Genomic DNA, 15,897 nt, shown 5'->3' on the forward strand with positions numbered 1-15,897 from the left:
TCATACTCATGTGTACTTGCAAGTTACACAGGTATTGTTTACATACTTTTATTATTAGCTACTTGATTTGGAATATACTTTATTGACACTAACCTCAGCAACAACCTGCATTTCTGGTTCTGGTGCAAATGATACGTTAACATTCTTCTTTTCAACCGTGGGTTGCTATGGAGATAAAATCAAAATCAATATTAGTTCTGACATCTTTCAAAATACCTTTCTCAGTTTGACAACAACATTGGAGTATCACAGGTTCAAAGGTCATATGTTGGACATACATTTTGAATCAGGGGTCAAGGGTCAGATTGATCATCATTTCTGCATGATCACACTTGGACAAATAATCATATTATATGCATGTTGTTCTTTTGTCCCTACAGACCCATCATACTTTTGATATTCTCATACATATTACAGCACCTGAGGGGCATCGTAAATGTTAAATTTAAGACACCTGAGGGACATTGTTAATCTCAAGTATCAAGATCACAGAACATAATATTGTGCAGACATGATTTTAAAGAGGAGTAACTTTAGATTTGTAGAAATATTTGTAAGAAATTCAAAGGAACTGTGAAAATGCCCAGAATATATTTTTATTCTGATTACTATTATATGTATTGGCAGGGTTGGACTAGATTAGTTGGCAGACTACAATGGAGCATGTCATATTAAATGTATTAGGATGTTGTCAAATCCAGGAAAAGTATAGTTTTATATTTTACAGTGATGTGTCACCTGACAGGTCTCATAGAATGTTGTCTCCCAAAAAAAAGGCAAATTAGACAAGATGGGAGGTGTATACACACACATAACAACAAGCTGTTTCTTGTGTTTTCAGAGTTGATCTGTTTACATAAATATTAACAGATTACTGGTATTCTTCAAAGAGACATGATTGATAGTTCAACTACATCGTAGATTTACAACTACTTACAACTGGTTCTGTAGGTGTGTATATTTCTCTTGCTACAACCATTTTGACATCAGCACCACTCTTTCTTAAGGCATCCACAGCATCTTGATGTTCTGCATCTAGTAGTTTGACATGATTTACCTAGTAATACAAATGAAAGCAAATGATCACTTAGAGTGTACAGTGTTCTCATAGACGGGTATTAGCAAGGCTCAGTCCAATCCCTGCTGTCAACATTTTTTCACCCTGTGGAAGAATTTACCTTGCACAAGATTGAGCTTGTATAAAGTTGTACTATTTGAATACAAAGACAGTTCAATATTCAAACAGTCACATCAAGATTGAGTGTGAAATTACACACAATGGTACCTGGCCTGTTAGAGCGCCCTCAATGGCCAAAACAGAAATATGCTTGACTAATATTGATACGGTTGCTTTTTCCCAAAATATGAGATATCCATAAACTATATACATGTAAGTGTATTTCTTGAGAACATTAAGCAGGTAAAATCTACCTCAGTTGCCCTGTCAATTTACTGGGGTTTGCACCAAAACTATGGTATAATGTATTGGAAACTGCCAGTTTTACTATATTCCCCCATTACTAGGGTTACCAAACCTTAGCCAAAACACCAACTATGCATCTCTGAAAGCAATCATCAAACTAAATACTATCTACTCACTGATATAAGTTTGTCTCCAACTTTGACCCCTGACCTGGCTGCTGGTCCATCTTCTGCAAGTCTGGATATGAATATACTCTGTTGTACAGGAAAAAAGAGTAAGCAATTATTTTTCATTAAAACTTGTATATATATCTTGAATAACATATCATCTTACAAAAACTCACTCCATGATCTCAGTGAAAGAACAGCACCACATGATAAGAAACATTCATTAGTAAAGCAGGTTTATTTCCTAGAATTGTCAACATTCACATGGGCATGAAAAAGGCCCCAAATGTAGGGTGGAGGAGTGGGGGTGTCAGAATGGTAGACATCCACTGTATAGAATGTACAATTGTAAAACACAAAGTCATCCTATGTGAGGGTTGGGTGGATGTCTACACATTAATGGAGTAACTATCCAGAATGTATAACATTATAATTTGAAGTCACTAACCTCGTCTTCATCTTTAAAGGGCGTTGACCCTTTACCTCCCGCTATACTAATGCCCAATCCACCACCATCACGATGAATATTAATAATCACCTACAACAGATGAAAAAAAAGACTTTATCAGGTACACAATGATGACACAGAAGTTACTTGCCATGTTGTCATTTTAACTGTCAACAATCACGGTGTAATTTCTGTCTCATTTCATCTACATCTACATAAATTTTGACTAACTGTAATGTGATTTCAAAGTAAAATAGAACCTAAACAATAAAGGCTTCTCATTTCTATATCTACAATATAATATTTTGTGGAATCTACAAAAGAACTACCCAAATGGCGACAAATCAACAAAGTCAGACCTGATTTTTGAAAAATTTTCTGCCACTGGAGAGTACTACAACTAAAAGCATCAATGTTTATGTACTGTCTAATACTAACACAATACCCCCTTCCAGGATAGTCAACATTACAAAATGATGAATATTTCACTCTGTATACATTCTAACTAATTTCTACCACCTGTATATATTTATGTCATTAACTTTGTAAACCCTTTGATCTATCAGCTTTATGCCATTCATAATACTGTAATTACATACAATTGACAGATATATACAATTATATTACTTTGTGTCTAGCTACAAACTGAAAGTGGGTGTACATACTTGACAATGTGCTAGCAAACCATTATCATTACATATCATTTCATGTATAATACTGTATCTAATGTATGTGCAACATACCACCTTACTACTACTACTACTTCTACTAGTACTACTACTACTGTACCAGCTATGCTTTCACTGCAGTTGCCTTGTTTCCTTTACCCCTCTACACACACGTTACTACCACTGCATATCAGAATATGCATTTATTGTGCATGCCATAATTTTGTGATTACATTTTTTCTTTGGACGTGGATAAGTTCTGGACAACACTGTATGTGTGATGCTTCATGGTGCAATCTAGTGTAATGCAATTCTGTATAGTGTGATGTAATGCAACCATGTAATATCTTGATGTAATGCACTATTGTGTGATGCAATGTTGTGTGGTGTACTGCAATACAATGGTTGATTTGCAATATAGCAATTTGATGCATTGCAGTATTGTGTGCAGTGTAATGCAATGTGGTGTGATGCAATGTGATGTGATGTGATGTGACATAATGTAGAAGAGTGTGTAGTGCAATGCAATATGTATTGTTGTGTCATGTTGTATGTGATACCATGTGGTGTGATGCAATATAGTGGTTAATGTGCTACAATATAATGTATAGCAGCACAGTGTACACTATAGTATAATGCAATGTTATGTCACACTGTGTGGTGTGGTGTGGTGTAGTGTGGTGTAGTGAGGTGTGGTGCGGTGTGGTGTGGTGTGGTGTGGTGTGATGTCATATTGTCCAAGTTAAACATATCTGATGAAGGCAAAAACTGTCATTTGCCAATCATCTTAATAGTCCTGTAAAGGAGATCACAGAATGTTGTAAAATTAACAGATCACAAAAATACTGAACTGTGAACTGTAAAATCAAAACATAACATTAAAGAAAAATGTCCAAAATGTAATACAACTGAAAATAGAAGCTCTGCTTTTCTACTTTGTGGCCACGCGACATTATCAGCGACAACATTTTGCTTTGCGCCAAGTTGCTGTGAAAGCGCACATACCTACTGCTTTCATTGAGGGTTTCCATTCTTCAAACATGACAGAAGTCGAAATAACATACAGGATAGATTACTATCATGTATGGAATGTGACAGCTGCCACATTTGAGAACAAAAGACCCTCTATGCGTAGGTCTGTCTCACAGCTGATTCTGTTGTTGCTTGGATACCAGTGTTACTAGGATACCGAGGCAAGTATCTCCTCTTCTCTGTTTTCTTACTTGTTATTTTTTTTTTGTCAGATGCAGGCATACGTCAGCTGTATTTTGTTTTTCATTTGTAAGCTGTGATTAACACCAGCGCAAAGCAAGCATCAAACTTATGTTGGAGACGCTGGTTATTTGCAAACTGTCAATTTACAAGTCAACTGCGCAGGGATGCAAAATTGCCACATAAGCGCTGAAAGAGGGTAATGGGAAATGAAACAACCACATCAAATTTAAAACACCAAATGTGCATTTCACGACATCTTACTTGGTTTTCTACATTCTGTACAATTAATATTATTATGAGTTGGGTACAGTGCAGGTCGGCTTATTACCAAACACAAAAATCATGCAGATTTTATAATGGTGGGTTAAATTTTTAGCGCATGCAATTTGTGAAAACTTTTATTACCGTGCATAATAGTTAAAGTGTGCAAAATTCCTACATGTGCAGTGATGACATTGAGGAGAACCATAGCAACAATCATTTCTTGTTTAATTTTATATTATTATTCTATTTTGTTTTCTATTATATCTTTTTCCCTTTTTTTTTTTTTTTTTTTTTTTTTTTTTTTTGATACATGTACACACACTATCATGTTCAAATAATTTCATTCAGGAAACATATGATGTAAAATAGTTGGCGAAATTTACCTGATATTTAAATAAGGTGTCGAAATATACAATCTTCTGATGTCTACTTTGTGAAATTTATCAACTTGGAAATTAGATGGTACAATTATGAAGTCTATTTTTTGATCAAAATGTTTACATGAAGTTATTCACCAATAATTGTGAGTTATAGACAACTTGTAAACAAACTCCTAAGAACAAAGGTTGCAAATCCGGCTACTACACTTCTGATTTCTGATATTTTTTCCTTCTTTTCTTGTGTCGTTTTCATCTGTTTGCGATGTTAATAATCACCTACTTTTACAGATGTTGAAGTAAACAGTTTAACAGTGGACACAACAACAACAACAAAAACAAATATTGCACAGGAAAGCAAACTGACTACGTGCAGACTAATAGAGAAAATTAGCTGTTATTATTTTATTAATGTGACAACCAAACAATTCGGTTTTTTTTAAGTGCAAACTACTGTTACTAGAGAAAAGGAGAGAGGTACCTCATCTCTATGGACATCATACTGTGGAAACTGAGGGGCGAGTTTACGTCGCATGGATGATTTGGTCCCCAGTCGTGGGGACGACGGAACGGTATCGTCAGAGGCAGTTTGTAAATCATTCTGTGTGAGGTAAAGTACAAATCAACAGAGACGTATGTATCATGCAGTCATCACAGTGGTTGCCATGACAACTGGGTTTCTTAGGGGGATGCGGATAAAATCACATTGATGGTTGACCTGGTTAATCTTGTGCAGAATATGAACTAGATGACCAAAGTGAAGGTCAAGTTCTCATTACCTGTTGACATGTAGTTGTCCATGTGTAACATTCTGTAACTATTTGATATCCACTGACAGACACTTTTATTGAAGAAAGGAGTCCATGCAACGATATCAATTTTTCTTGCAAGTCTGGTGGATAGACCCTTAGTGAATCTACATGTATGTTTCACAAGAATATATGAAAATTGTATATGTGTTTTAAGATACATTTTCTAGTATTGATTAAAGCCCTGTAATTTTGTTTGGATTTGCCCTTGTTTGTTTTTATGTTATTGTTTACTTGGCATCATGATTCTGTTTCTACAAAATTCTGAATTTAGTAAAACAATTCAAAATATCAATTTTTTCTGTTTAGGATCTTTAGATTAAACCCCTGAACATTGCCATGGTGATACCAATATAACAACTTATATAGTTATGTGAGTTTACAACTATTACTAGTTTTGAGGATGTGTGACAAAAAAGATCGATGGAGAAGGGAGGTCTATGGTTAACTGCTGAAGGTCAAAGTTGAAAGGTCATCATGTGACCTAGCATCCCTAAGAAACCCAGACTGCATGTTTGAAACAGATATGACAGACAGTGACAAGACAAGACGGAGACAGCAATGCATGGTAGACACCAACATGAAGCAGACACCATTAGGATCATGAACACAGATATGATATAGTTACACAGGAATACAGTGAATAATACATGATGGAAATCATGAACAACTGATATAGGAAATGAAAAATGACAAGTCGTATGAAAATAGGTTACTAAAGACCAAACTGTGCCAAATTATCAGAGTCCACACCTCACCTATTCATTCTCAGGTACACTGAACATATAAAAAAAAATGCTAGTAGAGGTTAAAGGTTAAAGGTTAAAGGTTAAGACTAAGATTAGTGCATGCTTTGTTCAAGCCATTTCTGCATTGACAATCTTGGTATTACTTCATGAAGACATACTCTGAACATAGGTGTTCACTTTAGGTGGGAGTCTGTAATACAGCTGTTCACTTTACGGTGAGAGTCTCAAACATAGGTGTTCACTTTATGGTGAGAGTCTCAAACATAGCTGTTCACTTTATGGTGAGAGTCTCAAACATAGGTGTTCACTTTATGGTGAGAGTCTCAAACATAGGTGTTCACTTTATGGTGAGAGTCTCAAACATAGGTGTTCACTTTATGATGAGAGTCTCAAACATAGGTGTTCACTTTATGATGAGAGTCTCAAACATAGGTGTTCACTTTATGGTGAGAGTCTCAAACATAGCTGTTCACTTTATGATGAGAGTCTCAAACATAGCTGTTCAGTTTATGCTGAGAGTCTCAAACACAGAGTTGTTCACTTTATGATGGTAACTTGATACATGGGTGTACACTTCACAACCAGCGTATACAGAATACTCATTCTTCTTCTCAATATGCTATTATTAGTACATGTAATACATTAGTCTGTAAGGTACGCCGTGACGGTGCGCCCTCAAACATCGGCCAACCCCTAACACGTGTGAGAGGAGGCCGGTGAGGGCGAAACGTCACGACGTATCTTACAGTCTAGTAATACATAAGCTAGAATTATTAGTACACATCATGAATAAATGAAAATCAATATTTTCATAACATTCATAGAAATGGTACACAAATTTGAATTCTGAGTGCAACTCACTGAAAACGAAGATTCCTACAAATCATAATTTATGTTGAATTGGGATAAAAATTTAGGTGTATAAACAGTTTCATGTCAGAACTACAGCAAACGTTAGTGCCGGAGAAAGCATAATCCCATATAATCTATATGACTTCACTGACCATGTGACACTAATCCAACAAGATTGTGGTATTCAAATATTTGGGGTTTAACATCATGTCCTTCATATACCATAATCTCTTGCAAAATTTGCTAAAAACAAAGTGCACATAATGTGGAGTGTTTTATTCCCTAGGATTCGGTTTTCCCTTACAAATAGATATCAAGTTTGTGTCCCTTTGTTTATTTCAGTTTTTTTGTCTAAAAAGTAAAATTTTGAAAATTCTAATAACTGACAAAATGTATTTTTATCCAATCTTTTTTTGGCATAAAAAGGAAACATCACTGAATATAATCAAATAAACATTTTGATAAAATGCATCTCTAGCAAGATTTTTTTTTTTGTAAAAAGGAAACAGTGAAAATAATCAAATAAATCCCAAGAATAAAACATTCCACAGTTTTGAAATAACAATTTGAAATAACTTCTTTATATAACAGAATACATTTTACAGAAAAAAAAAACAAAGGTCAAATTTAAAATCATTTTTCAAAAAAATGTAAATGGTAACACATATCTGAATAAAAGGACCAGTTTTAATATTAACATACATTTCATGCAGCCTGAAACATTTGTTGTCGTGGCATTCCTGTTAACTACTGGCGAGAGTAATTAAAGGGATGAACACAATTGCCAATATTTCAGTCAAACATTTATAACGGTGAATATATCATTCATGGTTCCAAAAATCAGTAGGAGAGTGTCTAGTAGAACATAGTTACTTTTGCAACGGTACATTAGAAAGGAATATACTATTCTGCAAGTTTTGGAGAGAGGCATTATATGCTGAATAATTAAATCATTGCATGATCAAGGTCTGTAGTAGACAGATCGAAAAGTCGTATTTGTTTCCAATTTACAATTCCAAAGTAGCTATGTTTTACTATTTATTATTCTGTTATTTATAATACGCTAGGAATTACCATAATTTCAGTGAAATTAAATCAAATTACTTCACAGGTTCTACAGTTACGAACTCAAACGCAATTCACTGGGAAAGATTTTGAGGCTAAGATATAATGTTGTAATTTGGTTGCCATGGTTACTTACTGTTTCTTCTTTCACTGGTGTTGTTTCTTCGTTTTGGTTCTGTTGCCTGGTTACTTTAGTCAAAATTGACATCATTTTTTCATCGGGTTCTGCATTGATTCTTTTATTCTTCAAGTGATGAGGTGTATCCCTCCGTCTCAGCCTGTCATGTTTCTCTGGTTCATCTGGAACTTCTGGCGCAAAGCCTACCCGTCTTCCCGAGACCTATATGGATAAGAATAAACACAAGATTACACCTGTAAAGATGATATTCTTCTCTCTCTCCCTTTCAAGTCGTGAGGTCACATCAAAATGATTTCAACAAAACCGAATGTTTTGGGCAATCAGTTCAAACCTTAAGGCTTAACACCTGCCTGAATGTGGTTTGCTACTTTCACTATCTACTTGCTATAGACTGCTTAAAATTACATAGTGGTAATATAAGTCTATCTGCCTCTAACCGGTAATATAAGTCTATCTGCCTCTAAGACTTGCGTAAGAGGAAGCGAGAAACAAAAGCTAAGGGGAAGTACTTAATATTAATATCCAGAACACCTGCAGAGTGTAGCTTCAGTTTTAATTTCAGCTTTCATAAAAGATTTACCAGTTTGGTTTCAATTTTTCTAATGATGAAAACGGAAGAAGGGTAGATGGGGTGGGGGTGGGGTGAGTGTGGAAGTGGGGTGAGGGGAAGGGAAGGGAGCTAAATTAAAGTAATGGAAGCACTTAATATTAATATTCAGAACACCTGTTTGGAGTGTAGCTTCTGTTTCGATTTACTTTTCACACGAGATATCACCATCATGTTTTTGTGTTTCTACCATTACACTGAGACAAGTGAGGGAAAGATATTATATCAATACTCAGTCTTAGCTTTCAGCAACAACAAATCCGAAATCAAAATTTGTTTCTTTTTCAAGGACCCCTTCTACATGGAAGTTTCTCTGACAGGGACTACTACTGAAGGCACCTGGTTTGTTTTTTGGCCTTATATGTTAACTGTTTGGGAACTTTTTGCTTGTGGGTGGTGGGGTGAGGGTGGGGGTGGGGGTGAAGGTGTCCCTAGAAATATATACACCATTAACTCATAATTCTCAGCTATATCTTGACCAAGGGCTTCTTATAGACAGACATTTCAAACAATGGTTGCTGATGGCACCTCCTTTGTTTCTATGCCTTGGGGAATTTTATGCTTTTGGGGGGTTACTTGGAAATGTACATACCTCTGATTCGTCGTCATACTCTGCTACTTCTTGATCACTTTCATGTTCATTTTCAGCTTGTCCAAGTATATCAGCTTCTACAGTAGATGCAGCCATCCTAACTTGCCTTGGTTCTTCTACCTTGTCACGTTTAACGTCATGTGATTCACTACCTGAAGAATGCTCACTGGTTCTTGACGATGTACTAAGTCTGTGTTCCAATTTATCCTACAAATATGAACTCTTGGTAAAACCTTGCCAATAACTGACATTACCCGGCACATCCAGTGACTGGGTCTAAAACTTCACGATCTCACACTTAATCAATTTATACATGTTTATTGAAATAAAGACAAGAAAACCTTGTGTTGTTTTGAGAATAAGAACTTACCCAATACACACAACACAATTTGATAAACTGAGATCTTTTCACCACTAACTGTCAGTCCTGTTCACTCTACGATGTATGCTTTTAATCCAAAATTAAGAGACTTACCCAATGCACACAACATAATGCTATGGTAACAGCTTTCTACGACAAACTGTTCACATTATGATAAATGACACTATTTACTTTGTTACCTTGTTTTCTATTTAAAGAATTATGTACATGTTTGGAACTATAAATGAAATTAAAATGTTACATACAATGTACTTGTAAGTGAAATTAGTTCACTACAACCTGCATAAAGTGTATATCTCATATTTCATTTCAATCTACTTAATACATGTAACAGTGACTGGGTTATCAACATTCACCTTTATCTTAACCAATTTCCTCTGTATCCTGTATATCGTAGTTGCCAGAAAAGACTTACAAGGTAAGTAGCTCCTTACTGTGTAAATCCTCAAGTAGTTAACTAGTAGTGATTTTTAGTACATAAAATAAATGTAACACAAGTACACAACCCCTCCACTAGCCTGTACTCAATGATATACCGACTGACTGCGTCTAGAATTTTTTGTAGTGGCTTCCTTGAAGGAACATTATGCATTCCTTCCAGAAGGGAAAACTGTCAATATCCTTGAATAACACTGAAATAATTTGATGGTAACTGTACAAACAAGGTAATAACTTGCTTTCCAATCACAGTCAACTGATGAACTGTATGTCAGTGACCTTACACAGGAAAATACCGGGTAGGAGTGAAAGACATGCCTTTCAGTAAACAGAAGATTATACAAGGTTATTGACCCCCCAAGAATCTGTCCAATACATCATATTATTATTAAAAGTGAAGCTGATGTTACAAATACTTGATACAATATTTGCCTCTTGAATCTGGTGTCTGGTAACTTTTGGTCATTGAACTGAAGCGGCTTGAAATTCAATTTCTATTTTATCCAGGGGCTGCAGAATCACAAGACATGCCTCAGTTACTTTATTCATGACGAAAACCATTTTTCGATAGTAAATTTGTTCACATAGTGTGCCTCAAGTCATGATGGTGTACACGTCGGTACTTTAACTTTATGACATACATGTACCAATACAAGGCGTCTTGTCTTTAATCATAGCTTACAGGGAACGTAGAACCTTGGAATTAAATGTCAATGTAATTAAAGGTGAAACTCGTGATAAAAGTCAGAGACGACGAAAGTCAGTAAATAGCAAACATACTGTTATTACTTCGGCAGTCACGCAAATTTGTCTCACTTAGAGATTTCTGATATGAAGTTAAATAAAAGAGAACTTTTGTGTCCAATAGTAAGCTCTATGTGAGTGAGTGAGTGAGTGAGTGAGTGAGTGAGTGTGTGTGTGTGTGTGTGTGTGTGTGTGTGTGTGTGTGTGTTGTGGTTTGGTATCTATTAAGCATATTCTATGAAATCCCTATTTTGTTAATAAATCTCATCAAGATCAAGAGGTATACATTGAGATACAAACACACACTGACCATTGACAAAAAACAAAAGCATGTACACTGACAGAAACACACAACAAAATACCCCCCCCCCCTCTCTCTCTCTCTCTCTCTCTCTCTCTCTCTCTCTCTCTCTCTCTCTCTCTCTCTCTCTCTCTCTCTCTCTCTCTCTCTCTCTCTCTCTCTCTCTCTCTCTCTCTCTCTCTCTCTCTCTCTCTCTCTCTCTCTCTCTCTCTCTCTCTCTCTCACAATTTTTCAGAGCATTGGTACTTTCACACCATACTTGCAATGACAAATGTGTATGTACAAGCTCACCATGATCACAAAGGAAAATGTAACCACATGTACCAGGTTATAGTAAATGGTGACAGTGACTAACTCCTCTGTACACTATTAATTCTTACTGATGACAGACAATGTAGTAGCATGGAGGGTAAACAAAGCAGCACAATTACCTCTTTGGTGAAACCATCTTTGGCTACTTCATCTTTTGACTTTTCCTTGGCATGTGTAAAGAGTTTGGCATGACGGGCTTTCAATTCCTTAGGATGGGGAGTGTCTTGGCGTTCAAAGGTACTCTGAATTCAAAATGACCAATGAAATGAATTAGGATTTACATGAATGAATCATATGAATTTTACCGTTCTTTAACACCTGGGGAAAAGGACTGGGATATAGGGGGCAAATTTGCTAAAAATGATGAAAATGAAAAGTGAATGGAAGATTACTGCATAAACGAGGGTTCCTTGGGAGAGAAGTCTAGTCTTACAGTTGTAAGTTTAAATAAATAAATAAATAAATAAATAAATAAATAAATAAATAAATAAATAAATAAATAAATAAATAAATAAATAAATATAATATAATATAATATAATAAAAGACCTTTGCAAATACCACTAGTATGTACTCAAACAACACAAGTAATCTCTGGTACATATGTATTAATAAAGAATATTTTCATTCCTGAGGGTTTCCACTTTTTCTGAATTAAGAAATATTGGAGTAACTCACTGGTTTGTCTTCATGATTAGCATTTTCATAAGGAAATTTAACCACTACTCTTTCACCTCCGTGGTCTGACCAGCTGTCACCACCAACACTACTGCGAAGGAGATTTTCTGCAGACAAACAGAAACAGTCAAATTAGAGTTCTGAAACCATCCTTCTTGTACATAAGTTATTCACTAGTACAACCAATCAAAATGACTTTTTTCATCTTCTTTTTCTTAATGTACTGTTCAACTTGACGTGGTGTGCACAAGATTTTTGTCTTAATCATGTTCTGTTCTGTTCTGTTCTGTTCTGTTCTGTTGAATGTTGTTACTGCTCTGTGAAGACATCTACAAAGTTACAGTCATGCATTTATATACACTTATTTACTGCCGTAGAAAGTCTATGCAATAAGGTGGTGTAAACCAGCTGTCATCAAACATTCCCCATGGTGAATATTTAGCACATCTTCCAGAAAATCAACTGCAAGTTTCATTGATTCATATAGTGATACAAGCCATAATAATATGCTGAGTTTATTTTAGTTAACAAAAAATAGACCATAAAGTAATTTTGAGAGTAAAAATAGATGTCTTACCCATACTCTCTGTGGGACCTCTTTGGGGCAGTAAAAAACAAGTTAAAACTTTCTTCTTAGATCCTTCAAGTTCTTCTGTTTGGAAATTCAACATCGGCTGTGCCTGACAACCCAAAAATAAAAGGGATATCACCTGACGTGCCAAGGTATTAAAGGCAGGAAAGTTCTTGCATATATAATGGCCATTTTTGTATATCTTACATACACAATGACCAATCTCGCATATCGCATACATAAATTCTCCATGGAGATGTTATTGTTGGTAACAAATTGTGTAGGGAAATCTTTCATCATTTTAACTCGCCATCAAAATAAATAAATAATTTCACATATGAAAAAATAAACTAAACAATCACTGTTTTGCAATTCACGTCGAAAATATGATTAAATATGCAAACAAAAGATTAACATGATCAAAGCAATATTTGGGTATAATACATCATGAATATTTGATTAGTTCAATATATGGGGCAATCAATCAAGATTGGGTTTATTACAAGTCTCTGTCCAATCGTATCATCATTATGTGACAAAAACAAGTGAATCATGGATACATTTTTTTATTAGGAGGAGACCAATAATTCAGTGTTTTGACATGTGTGAGTATTGTCTGACACTTTCAAGCAATGGGTACCATTAACATTACTCCATAATCTATGTCAAGCAACAAGCCCAACATTGTCGCTAAACTAAAATAATGAATATCTTGACTTAAAAATAAACACATCGGCATCTTTGTCAGAAAGATATAATAGTTGGTGACAAAAAACACCATACTGAATGATTAATTCCACTCTTTGTTCATCCAAGAAAATTATGAGACACACAGATGCAAGTCAAGGATAGTAAAGGAACAGTGCACATACATGAAGACTTCTCCTTTCTCAATAGAACCTAGTTTTCATTTTAAGATGAACATAGTATAGTAACATGTATGCACACACACACACACACACACACACACACTCATGTACACACACACACACACACACACACACATACATACACATACACACACATAGACAGACAGACAGACAGATAGCCAGACAGACAGAAAGTCAGACACACACACACATACATACATACATACATACATACATACATACAGATAGACACAGACAGACACAGCCAGACAGACAGACAGACAGACAGACAGTCAGTCAGTCACAGACACACATACACATACACACACTGCACACAAAATTGTTCACACAACAAGATCTAGTTTTGTGTCATCCTCAGTACTAAATGTAAACATGAAAACTTCACTATAAACTTCAACTCTCAAAAACAAAGCGACAACAAGATGATGTTCACCAACCTGATTCTCAGACAGCCACAATGCTTTGAGATTACACTGTGCAATCCTAAGTGGTAGATGGTCTAGTCTATTACCAGATAAATCCAAAACATGCAACTCCTTCAGACTTCCTATTTCAGATGGGATTTCTGTCAGTCGGTTATCTCTCAGTGATAACACACCCAGTTTGTGACATCTACCCAACTGACAATAGCCAAACAAATCAAAAACAGAGAAAAAATGATAATTTTTTTTAAAAAAGTATGATTAATTCAGAGGAAGGATATGATAACAGAGGACTAGTCCAATATGACTGTGTGGCGCATAAAATAATCATGAAGTAAAACTTGCAAAGTAGCTGGGAGCGGGAACTCTATTTCATGTCGTAATCAGTCTCCCTTGTAGCACCAAGATACAAGTAAAGTTCATTTGATGAATTATTTGTCTGTTCTTATCAAATATTACTGACAGGACTGGCAGTGTAAAAGATCGGTTTACATTGCTCAACATTCAACTTTTCTCAGTAATGATTCTCACAATTTTTCATTTTTACGAGGAGTAAAATGTTGATGCGATATATTCTTGGAAATGATAAAAGTTTTATTCAGCACATGAGATTCATCAAGTTTGGGTTTAGAAGCAAAAATGCAGTCGACTTATTCTCACATGTACTAGTAATGTGAAGTACATGGAATGGAAGTTATGGTGTCGATCATAAACCCTGGTGGAAGGTCTACGTGTTGACCAAGAAATTGAATGGTCATTTTTTTTATAAAGTGCCTAGATAAGGTAGTAATAATAATATTCTATTTCAGGTACCAAGAATTCTTTGGATCAAATCTTTGCAAAACACTGGGTATGCTTTATTCCCTAAGACATACCACCTGACATACAGACATACAGATATAATAACAGCCTTAAACATTCCTCTTTCACAGTTGCTATGTGCATAGTTATGTTTGCTAGCGATTTAAATCATGATTTGGAATATTAGGCTTTGAGAATACAAAGTTACTTTTGCTTTAGGTTAGAACACTTCTGTAAGATACTTTGCTAAAGAACTGCAATATACTCTTTCTACGTAACCCATTGTCTTTGATCTGGCCTGAAGAGGCATCAGCCTTCAGTCTATAGCGCCCTCACTGTCAAGAAAAGGAAAATTGCCCTACATGATGTGAAAAAGGTCTAAAGATCACTGCATACTGAGTGTGGCGTAAAAGAGATCTTGACCCATGTTTATTGATCTAACTTACCTCTGCAGGAACCGATGAGAGTCTATTTCTATCAACATTGAAATTATTCAACTTTTTCAAAAGCCCTAGAGTGGCTGGCAGTTCTTGTAAAAGGTTTTCTGTCAATATCAATTCTTGTAAGCTTTCACAGCTGAAACAAAGAATGAAAGATTTGGCTTCATGAATCACAGCTTGCGACAATGTATAACACAACTAACATATCTGTATATAGCTATTTTCAGTTTTCGGTATCTTTGACAAACTATGGCATACAATTTCTGTACATGATTCAATGTAGACAAAAGATGAAAAGATGACATTTGGTCACTGGTGTTTATTGGTTTATGTATATATCTGTATCTTTAAAAAACTACAAGCAACATATGGATGGTTGGATGGATGGACGGACGGATGGATGGATGGATGGGTGGATGGATGGATGGATGGATGGATGGATGGATGGATGGACGGGTGGATGGATGGATGGATGGATGGGTGGATGGATGGATGGATGGATGGATAGATAGGTGGATGGATGGATGAATGGATGGATGGATAG

At 35.6% G+C, this 15,897-nt stretch overlaps 1 protein-coding gene across 7 annotated transcripts in view; it reads right to left on the reverse strand.

The window, feature by feature from the left end:
* The window catches only part of LOC144444141 (protein scribble homolog), a 100,826-nt gene that overhangs the window by 23,395 nt on the left and 61,534 nt on the right, over positions 1 to 15,897 (reverse strand). For 6 of the 7 annotated variants that reach the window (XM_078133543.1, XM_078133544.1, XM_078133546.1 and 3 more), the window contains exons 8-19: positions 15,360 to 15,489; positions 14,128 to 14,310; positions 12,807 to 12,909; positions 12,230 to 12,336; positions 11,672 to 11,794; positions 9,376 to 9,582; positions 8,174 to 8,377; positions 5,044 to 5,163; positions 2,039 to 2,128; positions 1,600 to 1,677; positions 938 to 1,057; positions 94 to 165 (exon numbers count right to left, since the gene is read on the reverse strand). In XM_078133543.1, the coding sequence (XP_077989669.1) occupies positions 94 to 165; positions 938 to 1,057; positions 1,600 to 1,677; positions 2,039 to 2,128; positions 5,044 to 5,163; positions 8,174 to 8,377; positions 9,376 to 9,582; positions 11,672 to 11,794; positions 12,230 to 12,336; positions 12,807 to 12,909; positions 14,128 to 14,310; positions 15,360 to 15,489 (1,537 nt within the window). The remainder of the gene's footprint in view (positions 1 to 93; positions 166 to 937; positions 1,058 to 1,599; positions 1,678 to 2,038; positions 2,129 to 5,043; positions 5,164 to 8,173; positions 8,378 to 9,375; positions 9,583 to 11,671; positions 11,795 to 12,229; positions 12,337 to 12,806; positions 12,910 to 14,127; positions 14,311 to 15,359; positions 15,490 to 15,897) is intronic. The other variant, XM_078133545.1, reaches the window with a different exon arrangement.

The sequence above is a fragment of the Glandiceps talaboti genome, chromosome 13, assembly GCF_964340395.1.
Source record: "Glandiceps talaboti chromosome 13, keGlaTala1.1, whole genome shotgun sequence".
NCBI lineage: Eukaryota > Metazoa > Hemichordata > Enteropneusta > Spengelidae > Glandiceps > Glandiceps talaboti.